Source organism: Natrix helvetica (genome assembly GCF_964273705.1).
Source record: "Natrix helvetica genome assembly, chromosome: 4".
Lineage (NCBI taxonomy): Eukaryota > Metazoa > Chordata > Lepidosauria > Squamata > Natricidae > Natrix > Natrix helvetica.
In genome coordinates this window covers 18,996,252-19,016,309 of record NC_138550.1, presented here as the reverse complement: position 1 = coordinate 19,016,309, position 20,058 = coordinate 18,996,252, and the positions used below count along the sequence as shown (strand labels likewise).

The 20,058-nt window shown below is 38.4% G+C and overlaps 1 protein-coding gene across 2 annotated transcripts in view; it reads right to left on the bottom strand.

Moving 5' to 3' along the window:
• CUL5 (cullin 5) overlaps positions 1–19,049 on the bottom strand; it is a 37,509-nt gene extending 18,460 nt beyond the window's left edge. Inside the window, exons 1-8 of one of the 2 annotated variants that reach the window (XM_081952911.1) lie at positions 18,666–19,049; positions 9,811–9,920; positions 8,987–9,086; positions 7,654–7,830; positions 6,904–7,045; positions 4,037–4,182; positions 3,875–3,955; positions 2,893–2,986 (exon numbers count right to left, since the gene is read on the bottom strand). In XM_081952911.1, coding sequence (XP_081809037.1) covers positions 2,893–2,986; positions 3,875–3,955; positions 4,037–4,182; positions 6,904–7,045; positions 7,654–7,830; positions 8,987–9,086; positions 9,811–9,920; positions 18,666–18,689 — 874 coding nt within the window. In that variant the 5' untranslated portion in view covers positions 18,690–19,049. Of the gene's footprint in view, positions 1–2,892; positions 2,987–3,874; positions 3,956–4,036; positions 4,183–6,903; positions 7,046–7,653; positions 7,831–8,986; positions 9,087–9,810; positions 9,921–18,305; positions 18,420–18,665 lie in introns of those variants that run through there. The other variant, XM_081952912.1, reaches the window with a different exon arrangement.
• Between the last annotated feature and the right edge of the window lie 1,009 nt (positions 19,050–20,058).

Here is a 20,058-nt window from a genome sequence, read left to right as displayed (position 1 = left end):
ATTATTTTATGTTTTCCGTATTTTTTCGAAAATATGTGTTTGCTGATGGTCTTAGGCGATCCCTGTGAAAGGGTCGTTGGACCCCCAAAGGGGTCCCGACCCACAGGTTGACAACCACTGCTCTATGAGGATTTATAAGTTACAATCCATCTCATTTGAATATAGGCCTGAAGAAATAATACAAATATACTCACATAAACACAAATAGTAAGTGGAAGGTGAGAAATTATAAAAGGAATCAAAATGGTAAAGAGATAGTGATCATTAACAGTGGTTAGAAGTGGTAGAGACATTCTTGTATTACATGCTAAGAAAATTTGGTATTCAGCTAATTTCTGAGAAAAGGACTGCTTCTGAGAAATGGACTGATAACTCAGTTTTTCAGGAAAGAAGAAGACCAAAGTTTCTTATTAAATGCCATCTCTGTAGTAATCAATTCAACATAACCGAATGTATATCCATTTTAGGACTATATTCCGGACACCTAGTAAAGCAGACTTTGATCCTCAAAACCTTATGAAATAATAAACTGTTATGGGATATGTTATTTGCTAAAGATACTCTACATATTTTTTGTAAAGAGAATTTACAGAGAGAAAGGAGACTAAGGAAAAGAAGGAAAATTATTTTGCAGATTTGAAAACTGAATTCGAAATATTAACTTCTGGTTTTGTTTCTGATTAACAGAGAATTATCCTGATTGGTAGTATCAATTTCACCTTGATTTATATTGAAAAGCTAAGCAGAATCAATCCTAGTTGATATTTGGGAAAGGAGCCCAGAAGAACAGAGGAACTGAGGAGAAATTTCCTGACAGTTAGAACAATTAATCAGTGGAACAGCTTGCCTCCAGAAGTTGTGAATGCCCCAACACTGGAAGTCTTTAAGAAGATGTTGGATAGCCATCTGTCTGAAACTGTATACGTTTTCCTGCCTAGGCAGGGGGTTGGACTAGAAGACCTCCAAGGTCCCTTCCAACTCTACTATTGTATTGTATTGTATTGTATTGTATTGTATTGTATTGTATTGTATTGTATTGTATTGTATTGTATTGTATTAACACAGGAGCTATACCACTATTTCTGTACCAAGAAAACTATATATGTCCTTGAAGTCACCCATGACTTCAAGGACATATATAGTTTTATGTTTTAGGAATTTAGTTCAAATAATTTAACTGAGACTCAGCATTGTTTCTCAAGGATAAATCAGCTTAATTCTAATAATATTATAATTAATGTGGAAGTCAGTGACAGCAACCAGAAACCCAGTTCCCAGCTCATTTTAAAAAAAAGTCCTTCATAGGAAGATATCTAAGAGCTGGCTTTTTCAACAAATTCGCTATGGATTGTTATTATGTATTTATGCCAGGTAAATGTAAGACAAATCATGATTAAATCATTTGGATTAGGAAGCAGACCCAATGCTTCCTAATAATTTGGGGCTATGCAAAGAATTCTATGCAAATAATTTTAAAGAGTGGATTAGACCCTCTCCAAGCTGCTTCAAAGTTTGTGCTGGCAGCTTGTGCATGCACAGATGCTTTGTGGGTAGAGTTACGTATGCGGGCAGGACAAAAAGCCTTCAATGCAGGCACATGAGCCTTCCCAAAAATATGGCTGCCTTAATGCTTCAAAGACTGCTCTGCATAGCATTAGTGCAACCGCTTTGCACAGCCCTATTTATTATATCCAATTAGCTTTCCCGGGAATGTTTAATGGCTTATACTATTCAAGACAAGCTTCAGAGAGAGAATGAGCTATGTGGAAAATGCTGCTTTATGCACCAACTTCCAGTCGCCTTTTATAGGACTATGCAACAAAGACTATTTGGGTCACCAAGCTGTCTTTATCGTTGCCACTTTCCATAAAATTTCATTCCCCTTGAGAGCCGAAAGCAATATATTTGCATAAGGTATAATATCTTACTATATTCAGCCCTGGGTGAATGCCAAGCAACTGCTGTCAAGATAGGAAGCCAGACTTATTTTTAAGGTCAGATGCCAAGCCTAGCTTACACTCTGGAAATTAGAAATGCACTCTGAACTAATAAGAACCATTTCAAATCAGGAACAGCTTTCAGTTTTCCTATTACATAGAATACACTGTGTAATCATAGGGTATATTTATGGACTGTAACATAAACATTAGGTGTCTCTAATTCATTTTCCCAAATTTTGTAATTGGCTCGCTCTGTTTTTTAAAAAAGAAGAAAATAATACAGAGGAAATGGCTTCAAGACAAGCCCTGGACAAAAAGATGCATAGCTTAATAGGATTCCTACGGCTTAAAGACATACTTGTATATTTAAACAGCAAATTCTTTGTAATCCTGAAAGGCTGATTAAAATTATAGAGTTGGAAGAGGCCATTTAGGCCACCAGATCTACCCTTGTGCTCAAGACAGGAAACCAATATATTTAAATAAAGAGAGAAAATATATAATAGAGTAAGTATAAAGAGTTTAGAAAGGAATTGCGTTCCCAGATGTTACTAGAGTAACTCATGTTCAAGAACAACATTGGACAAAGAATAGCATTAAATAAATATGTGATAAAAGAGATGGACTAGGAATAAGTCAACTGAATCCTTATTTCACCAATAAGAGTAATGAGTGTCCAGACCCATCTATTTTATCTACCAATTTTAAAGATCAACTGTTCCAACATCTCAGAAGGGCCGATTGTAAGAAATGACAAAAATGAAAATAGCACTCCATTATAAATTAACATATGTAACCAAAATGGTAGAGGGAAGAGAATAACTTTTAACTGTACTGTAGTATTTTCCTTATGTCTCTAATAACAAAAGAATTCTAATCCATTTTAACTCCAACTAACTGTAGGGACCAGAGGAGGACACACATATTCTCTTACTTTCACAGCTTCACTTACTTTCCGTTTCATTGCGTTTGATCATGCCTTGGCATTCAGCTAAAATTGTCTCTTTAAAGGAGGTCACCAAAGCATTCACACAGCACTCCATAAGCTGGGGGGAAAGAAGTTAACAGTCAAATGTACACAGAATACTACTGTTGCAATGCATTTGCATGGAATGGGAAAATTTATGCTGAATTACAAAGCAATGAGTCTAGCCTCCTCTCCCACCCAGGATGTATACAATATCTAAAGAGGAGAATGTTAAAGACCATGGAGAAGTATTAAAATACTATTAATAACACATCTGCAGAGGTAAATAAAATAGTGATTCTTAAGCTTCTGAGATCTGAAAGAGAGTCTGAAAGTCTTAGCTGGCAAACCACACAGGTGGCATCAAAACTTTGGTATCTAAGTCAGCAGATCAAGCAAGTGAAACAATGTACTTTCTGATATTCCAAGACTGGAGTTTCCTAATATATTTAATATCCACCATGTCCTGGTAATATATATATTAGTATATCACGGAATTCTTAGTGCTCTCTGAATTTGGTTATTTGCTTGCAGATGGTTCATTACCCAATTAGGTAACAATCAGTGCAATCTTTATTATGAAGGTCACATTTTTTTCATATTTACAAATCAGTCAATGCACAGCATTGTTTTCTTAAAAGAACAATTTCAACAAAGAACTACAAACACAATTTTGCTCATGGTTCTGAAACTGTATATTTACACTTTTAGAAACAGAAGAATCTGCTTGGAAAGAGCAATAATAATCTTGAGTCAACTTCTGCAACCGAGAACTATTTTTGACCTTATGGAATTTCTGCTTTTAATTGCACATGATATATGTTACTATGTTAATGCATTCAGATATTCCATAACTAGACTTAAAAAAAAAACCAAGGTTGAGTATGTTCGGACTTGTATAAGTAGTGATTTAATTTACTAAATCTTTTAGCATATTAATTCTTGGTATTATTAAAAGAGTACTTACTGCTTCTACAGAGTTACATTCACGCCTTGTTTCTAAATACCGTAGTGCTCTTTTTTCTTCTTCCTTTAATTTAGCATCTGCCTGTGCAGAAACAGAATATCATCGCTTAAAATATTAATATGTAACCAACGGACTTCTTCAAAAGAACACCTTCTCACTTACATATTTCATATAGTTTTGTACGCCATTCTGCTGCAAATACGATGGGGCTTGAGTTCTATAAAATCTCTCTGTTGAATCTAGGTATGCTTTTTCAAAATTATCCCGATAAATCTGGAGTTTATCATCAGGATTGGAACACAGATTAACTGTAACAAGAAATATCAAATTAAAGTAATTGCTTCTTATCCCGGTTAAGAAATATACTTAACCTTCTTAAGACAATGGCAACAGGAGTTGGACATTTTTAACCAATTTCGTTGTATTTAAGTACAATGACAATAAAGATTATACTTATACTTATAAACTATAATAATTTGAATATAAAATTGCTGCTTGACAAAATGGTTGTCAAGCAATTTGGGGAAAAATAAAATCTATTTTGGAGAGTCTGTTCTTGATGTTTTAAATTCAGAAGGTAAGCTGAAAGTTTTTGGACTGACATCATTACATTCATAGCTACCATCTTAAATTAATTCATATTCCCAGACCATGATTTTTTTTTTAACTTCCATTTCGTAGCTTTTCCTATGCAAAAAGCAATAATGTGGTAATTTTAAAAAAAATGAGGTGTTTGATGTAAATCCTTATTTACCAGTTGAGAAAAGACAAAATTTAAAGAATGTGAAAAGCCCTGCAGTTTCCTGATCATTTCAACTTCACATGGAGACTTAAAGTTCTAACTTTAAGCATTAAATTGGTATTTAAAAAACTAATTTACTTTTATTGCAATGACCTAAATCAGGGGTGGCGAACACGCGGCTCGCGGCCAAAATAAATGAGGCTCTTTGCCTCTTATCATTATTTAGTATACTGTGGCTCGGATCGCGCGCTCCCTTTCGGAAGCTGGGGAGGTCCTTTGCAGGCAGCTAGAACGGGCCGCCTGCAAAGGACTTCCCCAGACTTGCTTTGAGGAGCACGGGGCGACTGAGGCTAGTTGTGAAGCCCCAAAGCCCCCACCGCCACCGGAAGAACTGCTGCCACCTCCTCCTCATCCTCCTCTAACAGGCAGCACTGCCGGATTTGCCGCCCGGCGCTGCGGCTGAGATGAAGCCGCCAAAGCTCCAGCCGGCATCTCCGCGCGTGGCAGCGGCGCCTCCCCTCCGCTCGGAGCAGCTGAGCTCAGTCAGCGCTGGGTTACCCCTGCCTGCCCCCTCCTCCTCCTCCGCCATGCTTTTGAAGAGCCATGAGGCTGCGGGAGACAGTAGGAAGGCGGGGGGGGGGTGGAGCAGGGGGGAAAAAAGCCTCATGGCTCCTCAAAAGCACGGAGGAGGGGGAGGGGGCAGAGGTAACCCAGCGCTGAGCTCAGGAGCAAATCTGGTGATTCTGTTGGAGGAGGAGGAGGTAGCAGCAGTTATTCTGGTGGCAACTCGTACTCGTCGGCATCTTCAGCAGAAGCCCTGCCCACAATGAAGAAAGCAAAGATGGAGCAGATCCACGCAGATGACGTCGCTGCAACATGACTGGAGGAGGAATTCTGGGAGTTGAAGTCCACAAGTGTTAAAGCTGTCAGGTTTGAAGACCCCTGGGGGTTTTTTTCCCTAAAGGGTTAGGGGTGCAAGGGTCTTGTAACTTGACAGCTTTAAGAGTTGCGTGCTTCAAATGCCAGAGTTTCTGAGCCAACATTTTGGTTGCTAAGCAGGAGCGTTGTTAAGTGATACTGATATTATATAACACTTTGAATTAAGCGGGTACCTTGAAGAAACATAACTTTGAGTTTCAAATAATACTGATTTCGTTGTTGTCTTAGGTGACATCTGTGAAAAAAATTCGGGTGCTCAGGCATGAAAATGTGCCGCTCAAACACTATACTTTTCTGCTCACATCGAAAAAAAATTAGAGGGAACATTGCTTCCGGGTCTGTTTTGGCAGGTCACTGCGTGGTGTGGCTCTCTGACTCTCACAGTTTAAAATTTTGGCTCTTTTTGTCGAACTTGTTCGCCACCCCTGACCTAAATCATTATGCACACACACGTTTGTACATATGTATTATTCCTAAGCATTTCTAAAAAAATTATAAAGATACATGTTCGTCTGTTAAGCATGCTTGCCAGCAATCTTTTTACTACCATGTTTCCCCGAAAATATGACATGTCCTGAAAATAAGGCAATGCCACAATTTTCAGGTGGGCAAAAATACAAGTCCTCCCCCCAAAATAAGCCCCCTGGACAACCCCGGCCTCCAGCCAGGCAGAGTGCCGCTCACCAACCTAGAGGTATCCCGAAGGCACCAAGCCAGCAGCCGGCCCACAACCATAGAGCATACTCCCAGAGCAGCCACTGCTGGAGGACTCAGTATCCTACCTCCATGGTTTGGAAGCTGCAGAAAAAGCCATGCAGGGATGACGGCGGCGACAGAGGGTGGCAGCAACGGAGGTGCCCTGGCTCTGCAGGGAGAGTTGGGCAAGGGCATTGTGAGGCTGTGAGGCACGTGAGCAGGGAGCGGAACAGCCACTCGCGCAACCCCCCTCTCCAGCCGTGCAGAGCCCCATTCACGGACCTAGGAGCATTCCAAAGGCGATACCCCTAGGTCAGTGAATGGCACTGTGTCCAGCTGGAATGGGGGTTTGCCAGGCGGCTGCTCGTGAGCGTGGTCACTTCATGGCTGCTGTGTTGCGCTGCTGCGACAGCACAACACAGCTGTTCGACCCTAAGACTGTGCCTGGATCTTCGGGAGCCCGCTCGCAAGAGAGCAGTCACCCAGCAACCCCAAAACAATCAGCCCTCCCCTGATAATAAGGCCCAAGCCATATTTTGTGAGTCAAAAGAAAATAAAACCTTGTCTTATTTTTGGAGAAACACGGTAGTGTTTGAAGAATGCTAGAACAATTTTCATAAATAATGTAATAATCTTACATAACAAGGCATACCGTAAGATTCTCTAACACCAATGACAAGTTGAGAGTCAAATGCTTCTCCTAACCGTTCAGCATGGACCAACTTCATTGCACTGTCTTGAAGGCGAGTTTTTATGTTTGAAAATATGGACTCATTCCAGGTATCTAGCATGAGCTAAAAATACAATAATAATTAAAACAGCAAATATGATGGACCAATCACTAAAACACAAAACATAACTTTTATTTTATTTTTAGGTTTAAAGGATCTAGCAGATTTAAAATAAATTGTATTAAATCTCTCAACCAGGAGGGAGAAAAGAGAAAAAAAATGATTTTTTAAAAATTAAAGGGTACCATGGCTATGAGGTCTATGGTTCAATAACTTAAAACTGAGTCTGCATTTATAAGCAGAGGGCACAATTAGTATTCAGTGACCCTGGAGGTAAAGACTCTGAATAAAATTACTCATTTCTGAAAACAAAAAAAGATGTGAATTTGAAATTTGCCCTTGACATAGATAAAATTCAAAAGCATTAAAAATAAGTTACTTACTAAAAATAACCTCAGGTTTGTTATATCCGACTTAACGTTTCCCATTTCCTACTATTTACTTTTACTTTTTTTTAAAAAAAATCTTCATGTAGGATTTATTCTGGATGAATCAAACTTTGCATATTCTTTAGTCCTATCTCATCGGTTCCCCAAAAGACCTACGGATTAGTGGTATAGTATTTCATTCTTCTGCTTGAAAAAAAGGCTACAACGAAACCCAGCACTTACCTTCCGTACAATACTGTCTTCTACATTGGATTTTTTATTGCTGCCTTGTTTACCCATGAGAGTAATCTCTAACTGACAAAATGGCTTGGGTAAGATATCACATTGTGTGAAGAATTTACGCCATTCTACAATATAGGCTTTCAGTAATGCAGTATCGTCTTGGTGGCTCAGCACCCTCTGAAAGCAAGAGAAAGGCAAATATAAATACATTTACAAAGAATTTCCACTTCATGAACAAATGGACATTACGCTCCCACTCATTTCATTTTAGATATTGAGGTTTAAAGTCATCATGTGTGTGTGAGTGTATACACGCACAAACACACAAATATCAACATGACAACATATATTTTTAGAAAATGTGCCTGAAATTAAGGAAACAACTGCTAAAGAAAAACATCAAGAAGATAAAAGAGAGCTTAAGATGCCAGCTTCTTATGCCTAAGCCTTAGAAGTTACCAAGCCACTGAAGGAATAATCTGAAAAGTATTCAAAACTGTGAATCATTTACTGTACGGCATGATACTAGGCATGCTTATTTGGAAATATGTTCTGAGAATATTTGATGCTTAGCTGTACTTACTCCAAGTGCAGCTGAATAGAAAATTATAGTTTTAACCAAACAAAATGCATGCCTTTAATAATATGTTTTCACAGACTGCTTTCTAAACAGGGAACATAAATGAACTGAGAATGGGTATCAAAATGTGTAAAGAGCTGCTGAATATAAATGAAGAAGAAACAATAAAATGTGGTTCTTTAATATTTGAGTTTTAAAATGAGATTTGATTGACATAGAAGCATTATCAAGAACTCTTCAGAAAAATAGAGGTGCACAGTTTTCCATGCAAAACACACACATAGCACAATCAGAATGTTTGGTTCAGAGATTAGTCTTAATTGTATTTTGGAGACTTAGACTCAAGCAAACATGGGTGATGGCTGTACAATGATTAATATTGAGATAGATAGATGATAGATAGATAGATAGATAGATAGATAGATAGATAGATAGATAGATAGATAGATGAAATATGTAAGGAAACTAATCTAAGTATACATGTATACACTAAACTACCCACACTTAACTCCTGTTATTTTAATTGAGCACTGATTAATCGACAAATATTTATACTGATTTTACAGTGACTAATTTGGTTTGAGTCCAAACTACAGTTTAGATGTTACAGTACTGACTTTTTTGTTTGCATAATACACAGTATTCTATCAAGAGGCATTTGAGTGAGATGTTTGAATTCTTAAATCAAAGGTGGATGTAAAATCTAACAAAAATATATTGTTTAAAAATACTTGATAATTATGTTTAATTTACCGCTTGTGCTTGCTTAATAAAATCAAGGATATCTTCTTTCAAGGCCTGATGTATTTTCGCTGGGCCTTTATCATCCCACAAACAAACTCCATGGACATCTCTAGAAAACATGCAAATCAAATCAAGTTAAAATAACTTCTCAATTTATTTTAGGTGTTGTATAATAAATTGCTTACGTGTGGGCATGAAAAATGCAGACCCCCCCCCAAAAAAAACCTAACTAAATAGCAATAGCACTTAAGACTTAGACTTATATACCGCTTTACAGTGCTTTACAGCCCTCTCTAAGCAGTTTTATAGTGTCATCATATTGCCCCCAACAATTTGGGTCCAACAATACTATGCTGATCATAACTAAAGGTGGGGGAAAGGAGAAAACAATATTATCTTCTTGAAATGTAATACACATATTAGAATAAATGAATATGGAAATTCTCTATTAATGCTTGAAAGTTCAATTAATTAAAGAAGCCATCAGATTCTCATGTTTTTTATTTGCAGATAAAAACCCAAGCAGCCTAAACCAAAGTTCTTTTGACAAATGAAGCTAAAGATGCAAAAGTTAATATCCTATATGTTAACAGGCTGTCTTTTTCCCCTAGATTATGCCTTTTAGTATATGCCTCATTTTAATTGCTTTGACTGTAAATGTAAGATCTTCAACAGCCCTTAATAGTCAGCACAGAAGTATTTAAAACAAGTTCCCGTGAGAAATCCATCACAGTGTCTTCCTTTGAACTGCTCTGATAAGACACTGCAGAACAAATAAATAATACATAAATATTTTTCTATTCCAAGAAATAGACACTTCAGAAGTTACTTACGAAAATAGATCAAACCATTGTTGTTTAGTAACAGATTCCTGGCGTAAAAGCTTCAAAACAATTGGGCGCATAAAATCCCATTTGTCTTCAAACTGAAGTGACCCTTTATTCTTTAAAGAGAGAGAGAGAGAAAGAGAGACTTTAGTTGAATAGAAGTTAATGTTACACCTCAACCATATTCAGAAGTTTTCCCAGTGGGACTTGTTTCCAAACAAGCATATATAGTATGTGTATATGGGTGATTGTGTGGGTGTAAAATACACGAGTAACAATAAATAGCATGAAACACATGAGTAACAATAAAAAGCTTCATATTTCAAATATGATAAATGCAACTGTTTTAAAGTATCATGTAAGAAAATTAGTTCCCATTTCTTCTGAATGAATAGCTCATGATTCATCAATTATGTAAAATTGGATTATCCAGGGGATATATTATTAAATCATAATGAAACACTGTTAAAAGAAACAGACTTAAAACACCATTGTAATCTAGATAATGGTCTATACTACAAAGTACAGTACTAGGAATCTACCATTTTTATATGAATCAAATATACATATTAACAATATTTTGCAATCAATGATTCTGGATCCATATAAGCACAAAAGGACCTCATGTCGAATTGTTCTCAATCTAGTCTATGCATCTGAAAAACTGCTATCTCCATATCAAAATATACGGTGAAAAGGAAAATACATTTTATATAGCTGATTAAAAGTTGCTGCAAGATGTTGCTATTCTATTGAAATTTTAGATTCAAAAATAGTACCTAATTAATTATACAAAAATAATCAGTGATATCAAATATTATTACCATTTCATTATAAACCTGCTTCTAAAAATATGGAACTTGCTACATATTTCTAACCATTTGCTCCTCTCATGTTTTTCTTTACTTGTTGTTCTTTGTGGATTACTTTTTTAAAAAAAAAAACTTTCGGTTTAAGAAAAAATTCAAGAGACATTCATAATTGAAAACACACACAAAGGTAAGATGTTCAGATATAATAATGACAAGTTACACTTATTGTATTTATGGGTTTGCTTCTACATATATGACCATCCTTCTTGGTCTTTTACCTGATTCTGTCCCACAAATACTCCTTCAAAAGCAACACATGATCATATCAGGAATGCTGACTCTCTACAATTATCATCATGGCAATTCCTTTAATGTGACAGAGAAGGTCCACCAGGAACATTCAAATTAAGAACACAGTGTCTGAATCAGTGACGTGCGGTGAAGTTTATGGCTGGTGAGGCTGGTAACGTCATCAGGAAGGTGGGGAATGGGACCATGTGTGCTGGAGGCTGAGGCTGCCTCAGCCTCCAGCACACGTGATCCCATTCACCGCCTTCCTGAGCGCGCTCCGCCGGCTTGCGCTCCGCGATCCCCAACAGCAGCTGCTTTTCTGTGCGTCTGCCGTTTAGGACATCCGGCTATCTACCTAAATGCCAGACACACAGAAAAGCACTGAAAAGCACTTCGCCTCCAAGCCACTTCGTCTTCATGACGTCGCCGACATCGCTGCTGGGCGCGGCCGGACGGAAGTAACCAGAGTGGCGCCGAGGGGTCCGGGCGGACGAAAGAACGAGCAAGCGAGCGATGGAGGATCAGGCAGCCTGATCCTCCGTCGCTCGTCCGCCAGACTACCTCAGCGCCACTCTGGCTACTTCCGTCCGTCCGTGCATGGCAGCTGCGGCAACGTCATCAAGCCCCTGCCACTTCTGGACGTCTATTGCAGTCGCAAGGAGCGAGCAAAGTACAGCGGAGGCAGGAAGGTTATTGGCGCTTCTGAGAACCCTCCTGCCTCCACCGGTTGCCCAGCTGGCACCGCCCCGCGCGCTCTCCTCCTCCTCCCTCCTCTTCCTCTTATATATATGAAACTCCCTTGTGGATATTATTACTATATATTATTATTTCATGATGAGAGGTGAGGCTCTGCCTCCCCTGCCTCCCCTGACTGCACGTCCCTGGTCTGAATTATTATTTTCTTAATCCTGTTGAGAGTCACCATGTGTGGGTTGGGTGGCCATAGAAATCTATTTAACAGATAAGTAATATAAATATCTAAGACAAAGAATATCTTCATGAGATCAATTAATTTTACAAAATTTAGACGAACAAATCCCTTGCTATTTTGACAACATTTTTGACTGGGGTTCTAATGATAGAATGTTTTGTTGCCTAACCCTTTTTACCTTTGCAGGTATTTACACAAAGCCATTATAAGCTATTAAGTACACTACAGCTAAGCAACCCATGGCTTAGATTCTTTGTGCAAATGCAGGTAAACACTACTGTACCTATGTAACAAATTTCCACCAACTTGTTCCATTGTACGCTAACAAAAAGAAAGCCCACAAGATTTCTAACTTAGTAAGCAAGATTTCCACTATTCTCTTTATAAAGTACTTTTATAGACCGTGCCTTTCTTTCCTCACTTGGTTTCAACATTTTCATGATATCTGATTCTGAACAGAATCTCATTGCTCAACTTGAATTTTTTTCAAGAAAAGAGACATTAGCAAATAAGATACAGGACTGCTAATTAAATATCAATAATTGAAATGAACATAATCAGTCATAAACTGTCACAAAGCTTAAGAAATGTTACCATATTTTGAGTACTGTCGGCAGATCATATACCATAAACACTAAGACTACTATTTAGCTAAATTAATATAATGGAAGATTTTTACATTTTATGCTATTTCTTCCATATAGCCATGTTATGTCATCATTATTGCCAAGAACTTTACTAATACTACTGGATTTTTACCTCTCAAGAAAAAGTTTACTACATTACAGTGAGGACGTGCTTATTTCTAGAAATAATTTATTCTATGAGTTTAGAGCATGAATGAAGATGAAAAATAATTCCAAAGATCATTGAATATAACCACAATGCGCACTACAAACCATCTTTCCACAGTGTGATCAGTTCAACATTTCACACCAATAATATGGCTTACTACAGTTTTACTGAATAATCACAATTGGATGTGTTTGTAAAACATACTTAAATTATAATGCAAAGTCTGCTAACCAAAATAATTGAGTTCACATAAGATATTAAACAGGTTTCCTAATGGCTTAGCACACTGGCAAACTTGGCAGTTGAAAGTTGTTTCACTAGTGTAGCTCTACTGCAAGGAGATAAGAAGAGGTGCTATAATCAAGGAATTTGTATCAGCCCAATTTTTAGAAATGTGTTTCTGCTCGCTTTCTTCTCCCTTTTAAATCTTGGAAGTTAGGAATCTTGGATGGCAGGTGAAGTACAACAGCTGTTTAGTTTGCAGGACCCACTGGACACACAAATAAAGCAAAGAAACAAGGGGCTGTATAGATAATACAGCTACAAAGGAACCGGGACAAGTGATATTCCAGCAGTACCACCTGTATGAAGCTGCACAAAAGGGGGAGAAAAGATGTCACAGCATGTACCTGTTGATTCCACTAAGGATTTTATTCTCAAAAAAAAATATTTATAAAAATGCAGCCAATGCATGTTAGCCATAAGAATATTATATTTTAATTTACACTCTGGAATTTCAAACAAATCTAATGATGTTATGAACGAACACACACACACACACACACACACACACACACACACACTGCTTCCTTGACTAGAAAGAAGGGTACAAGAACTAAATGATGGCGAAAATATGAAGGAGACGAAGGAAGGAAGGGACAGGGCAGTAGCTGGGATCAGAGCTCAACAAACTGAGGAGGAAGGAGGGGGTTGATGAACTCAACATTCCTCCAGAAAGAAGACTTAATTAGTATCAGCAGCCAACTTTTTTTCACTAATCACAGTAGATAAACTAAGTGGTTTGATCCAACAAATCAGGCTGTTCACTGTAATAACAAAGTAAAAGCCTTGCAAGGAGTCAATGTTAAAAAACCTGTAAAAATAAATATTGCCTGGGAGGGGTTTATGTCTTATAGCGAAACACTAATCAAAATAGATCTTCAATCTATTTCTTATTGAACAGAGTGGGAAACTAATGTTTGGCACTTCATAAATAGTAAAAATTTATCTAGACTGAGTTATGTATAGCTAACAAAATTTGTAAATTCAGATAATTCAACATGATTATTTCTTAAAGCCACTTTTAATATAAGTGTAGGCCATTTTGAAACACAATGTACAAGGAATTAATGTATGAAAGTTAATCCATAAAATTAATGTTAGGGAGGCCTGCTCACTTAAAACTCCCGAGCACCTAAAGCAGTTCTCCTACAAACTGCATTAAGCCATAGCATGACTTCTTTTAACTTTGGCTTAATGTGTTGTATAAATCATGTCAAAAGTAAGTTGTTCTAAAACCATGGTTAATAAGCCAGGCCCAACGCGATGTGTGAATCTTAATACATCTATGGAGAACCATAATTCATGTTGCTTTCATTCTCGTATAAGGCTAAGAATCTGTGGTTTAGGATCCTTCTACCAGCTGGATAAGTGCCAGGAATGGTATTAATTTAATTTCACTTTGCACGCTTTTACATTTTAATAGTTTTAGTAAGCAAGCCAGGACAAAGACACTCAAAAACCTAGAAGAAGCAACTATGGGTAGGCTTCTATTTCCATATAATCTGAAATATTATGAAGATAAATTCTCAAAATCCATTTGGTTCCCCTCCCACCAGATTAGAAGCCAGAACCACGCAATATTTACACAGATGGCCAAGCCGCATAACATTGGCATCTCCAAGCACATCCATTCTATTCATAAACACTAGAAATGTTGAGACGTTAATGCATTTCACGAAGATTCATCATGCATCAGATTAGATTTACAAGAATATTTACAAGAATATGAACAGGACAATAATACAATAAGAGCCATATGAATGTATGCGGTTTATTTACAAATAAAATTGCAAACAATAAGGCTCAGCAGACCTTGATTGAAAAATATTGACTGAATTTTTATGTGGCTAACCTTCAATGGATAGATTAATATCATATATATTTAAATATTCATATAGTCCAAATTTTTGTATGGATCCTTTTTAACATTTGACTTTAGTTTAATTATGTACTATTTCTTATTACTCCTTTCTATCTATTTCCGAGATTCTCATTTTTAAAATAAATTTCAAAATTTATTTAATAATTAAAAATAAGTTTCTGCCCTTCTAGCATTTATATAAATTTCTTTTTAAGGCTGAAAATGTTGTTAGTGAATAATTTTAAAACAAATGTACTTCCATACAGCCACCATTTCATATAAATTGTATCAATTATTTATACAGTAAAATATTAATATTGAAATAGGATATAAATCTTATTATATTTATTTAGGAAAGTTATATTCCATCATAAAATCTAAAGACTTTTTGTGACTTACAGAGAATACAGGATAAGAAAACATAAACATCATAAAACACCCAACATAAAGACAGACTAGCAAATAAAAACTGAAAATAAAAGGTAGAGAAATGCTTATTTATAGAAGTAATAGTTTTTAGCCTTTTCCTAAAACCAGTAGGGGGAGGGAGAATTAAATCTTCAGAGAAAGGCCTTTTCAGAGTACTAACACCTTCTAACTTTGGGACCCCTCATATCTCAGAAGTATGGGTTACAAATAGCCTCTTCCTTCAAGATCTAGCAGATAGAGTCACTGAAGCAGGAGATCCTCTAAATCGGGCTGTCAAACTCCCGATCCATGGGGTGGACGCGTCACGTGCTGGCCATGCCCATGCCCGTTTTAGCGAAGGGGGGAAGTCCCGATATGTCATGTGGCACCGCTGTGACGTGAGTTTGACACCCCTGCTCTAAATAGGTACCAAACCACGAAGGGCTTGGTACAGCATCCGAAAACCAATTGGCAGCTAGAATATAATCAGTGTTACATGCTCCCAATGTTTAGAACCAGATACATAGTCAGCTGCTGCATTCTGGAACAGTTGCAGTTTGATATTCCTGAACATCTAAAATTTTCATTAAAATCATATTGTAATTGTCTTCCATTATTAAATCTTAGAAATGGCCTTATGTTTATTATTAGTTTAAATATATATTAGGAAACTTTCATAAGTGCTTGCTCTAGCTCTAAAATTTAATGCAGACTGAGCCATAAACTAGCCCACCAAATTTTAACCTTGCAGTATTGTGTGAACTGTTCAGAGAATTCAAGACTAATCTGAGCTAGATGAAACAAGTAGTAGCATAAGGTAGAACAGAATAAATGGAAGCATAATGTAATTTTGTCTACTACTAGTTATTTTAAAACATTTAGTTCATATACATTTTTATTTTGGATATATGTAATATGCCTATTTTTATGAAATAAATTACTCAATTATTATGAGCAAGAAATATTTGATTAATGGAAGTAGATTACTATCAATCATTGCACACAATATACAAACACATTAAAATAAGTGAAGATCTGTTAAAGCATATTAGAGAGATGGGAAACATTTCAACTATGTTCCCAATTTTGAAGAACATTAAATTTAAGCTACTAGCCATGCTCAACACTGACAAAAAATATCTGCACCAGAAATCTCTCTAACTTTACTCTCAATAAATATATTTCTAAATTCTCTTGAGGCAGGACATAAAGAAGGATATAAAAGACTGCTATTAGATGTGTAGAAGAATAAGAAAATGGAAAATGCCAAACCTCAAGTTCACCCATATGATTAACCATAAACGTACTGCTGGAAACTTAGGCGCTTTTTTGAAAGACACCTGTGACTTCGATCAACGAGAGGGGGCAAGATATTTAGCCCCTTTAGCATAGCAACAGGGGGCTATAAATCATGTAACCAATCAATGCTAACATGTTACATTTCTGTGTGATTTCGAGGTCTGAGTCTCATGATTTTCTGCAACACTCTGAAACATATATTTGTCCCCTCTTTCCTTCCTTACATGATGTTAGAGTTCCCCTATAGATCTACACTTTTATTCTATGTCTATTTAATGAAGCATAAACATATTTAATATTTGAAACATAAGAACACATTATCAAGTAAATTATTTCATCGCACTTTTCAGAGTATGCAGGAATATGCAGTACTTTTCAGGAATATGCACTACGGAAACAAATGGCTTTGGGTTTATTTTTTTGGGACAAAGTGACAAAGTTTATTGTCAAGCAGACCACTGTCTACAGTTAAGGATAACCAAGCAGAAGAAAATTTGATCCAGGAGATACCAACCAAAGCCCCTCAGAACATATTGCCATTCATATTTGCAGTCACACAACACAAACGGTAAGCACAACCATGCTCCCCCCCCCTTTAACACTTTGGGACAGTCACTCTCCCTCCTCAGCCCAACCCACTTGGCAGAGTTGTGGTGAAAACAGGAGGCATGATGAGTTTTAGCTATGTATCCTATCCTATCCCTATCTATGTATCCATATCTATCTATCTATCTATCTATCTATCTATCTATCTATCTATCATCCATCATCTATCTATCTATCTATCTATCTATCTATCTATCTATCTATCTATCTATCATCTATCTATCTATCTATCTATCTATCTCTATTCTATCTCTTATCTATTCTATGTCTGTGTACCTATCTATTCTATCTATCTAATCTATCACTATCTAAACTATCTATCTCTATTCTATATCTATCTATCATCTATCTATCTATCTATCTATCTATCTATCTATCTATCTCTATTCTATCTCTTATCTATTCTATATCTGTGTACCTATCTATTCTATCTATCTATCTATCTATCTATCTATCTATCTATCTATCTATCTATCTATCATCTAATCTATCACTATCTAAACTATATATCTTTATTCTATATCTATCTATCATCTATCATCTATCTATCTATCTATCATCTATCTATCTATCTATCTATCTATCTATCTATCTATCTATCTATCTATCTATCTATCTATCTATCTATCTATCTATCTATCTATCTATCTATCTATCTATCTATCTATCTATCTATCTATCTATCTATCTATCTACTCCCCCTCTATCTAATCCATCACTATCTAAACTATCTATCTCTATTCTATCTCTATCTATCTATGCATTTATGCATCATCTATCTATCTATCTATCTATCTATCTATCTATCATCTATCTATCTATCTATCTATCATCTATCTATCTATCTATCTATTCCCCCTCTCTCTATCTAATCTATCACTATCTAATCTATGTACCTACCTACCTATCATAAAAGAACTAATAATAACCTAGACTAATAATCTAGACTAGCAAGAGTAATAATAACAGCACTCCCATCCATAAACCATTATTACAGGGGTTGAGCGTAGCCCACAAAGATACCCAGTGACATTCCAGCCGGCTAATTTGCTTTATTATTAAGAGGTACCACAACTCACACACACCCAGCCAGTTCCGATGGTTTATATGGTGATGTAACCGAGTCCATTCAGGCAATAATCTCGGGTTTCGCGAGTTGACATGAACCCCGGTCCCTCACTCTCTCTTTCTACACCCACACGGGGTCAGATCAGACCTCTAGGTCGGGGTTCCTCCTCTCCGGACACGGTTGGCTAAAAAAAAAGGGTGGGGGGCTCCGCTCTTTCTAGCCAACCGTGGCTTCTGGCTTGAGGGTGTTGGGGTGAACCACGAAGGTTGCTCACTTCACGGGACGGCGGGAAGTTAAAGCCTGGCGCGGGTCACGCATATACAACACCCTCCCCCTCTCCGCCCGTCCTTCCAGCCTCACTGATTAGGACTCCCTCCGCCACTCCTCCCTTTCCTGACGGCCCTCCCTCTCTTTCCTCTCCTGAGCTCCTTCAGAGCCGGGGCCGGAGCTAGTGGCCGGACGGGCCAAGCGGCGCGAAGGGGTCCCCGCCTCGCTCCCTCTTCTCACCTTTAGGAGATTAGACGCCGCCATGTTCTTCCCCCCCTCCCAACCCACGCGCGCTCCGGGCCTTCCCGAGCCAGCAGCTCCGGCGCCCTCCCCGCTCTTCGGGGTCGGCCTTCGGGCTTTAGCCGGTCTCCGGTTTACATGGTCTCGGACGGGCCGCGGGTGGGAGAGGGAGCGAGCGAGCGAGCGGCCAGGCGAGGTTCGACTCTTGGCTTTGACGGCTTGCTCGGCGGCGGAGCGGCCTCCCGGGCTTTCCTGCGGGCCGCGGTTCTCAGCGCCTCATGGCGACGGCGGCCCCGCGGGAGTCCGGGGTCTGGCGGCTGGAATAGCGGCAGCGGCAGCGGCGTTCCGGCTCCTCGCGAGGGGCCGGCCAAGCCCGCATGATGCGGTGCCGAGGAGAGGCAAGTCCAAATCCGGAGAAGAGAGAGCGCTGCGGCTCGGCCGTCATAGCGCCACCTACCGAGCGGAGGCCATTCTTCCCTTTCCTTGGGAGGAACCCGGGAAGAAAGGTCGGCAGCGCTCGGATGGTTTAGATCAGTGGTGAAATTCAATTTTTTAAACTACCGGTTCTGTGGACGTGGCTTGGTGGGCGTGGCAGGGGAAGGATGCTGAAAAATCCCCATTCACTCCCCACTCCTGGGGGAAGGATATTGCAAAATCCTCCTTCCCTCCCCACTCTTGGGGGAAGGATACTGTAAAATCTCCATTCCCTCCCCACCCCTGGGGGGGAAGGATACTGCAAAATCTCCATTCCCTCCCCACTCCTGGGGGAAGGATACTGCAAAATCTCCATTCCCTCCCCACTCCTGGGGGAAGGATACTGCAAAATCTCCATTCCCTCCCCACTCCTGGGGGCCAGCCAAAGGTGGCATTTGCCTGCTGAATTTCCCCCTTGGTTTGGATGGTTGGTTTGGATTGGTTTGGGTGTGGGATATGAGATGAAGACGTAGATATCAATGTGTAACTTTATAGGAGGTAGAAGAATTATCACACTTAGTGGTAATTGGGTGTATTTTCTTTATTTCACTCTTTCCTTTTCCTTGTCTTCTTTCCTTTTACTTTCTTGGCACTTTTTAATTCTTTATTATTTTCTGAGTTTAGTTTTTACTGCTGTATTTAAAATTGTCAATAAAATGTATGTATAAACTGATGCTTCCTATAGCTACCTTTTATTTTGCCAGTCTGCAAACTCTTTGGATTCTCACCGCCACCGCTTTCCCTTCAGTCTTGTCTGATTCTCAGAGACTGCCTTGCAAGTCCTTGCACTTTTCTTGGCAAGTAATCACAGAGCCGAGGTGGCGCAGTGGTTAGAGCGCAGTACTGCAGGCTACTTCAGTTGACTGCTAGCTGCAGCTAGGCAGTTCAAATCTCACCAGCTCAAGGTTGACTCAGCCTT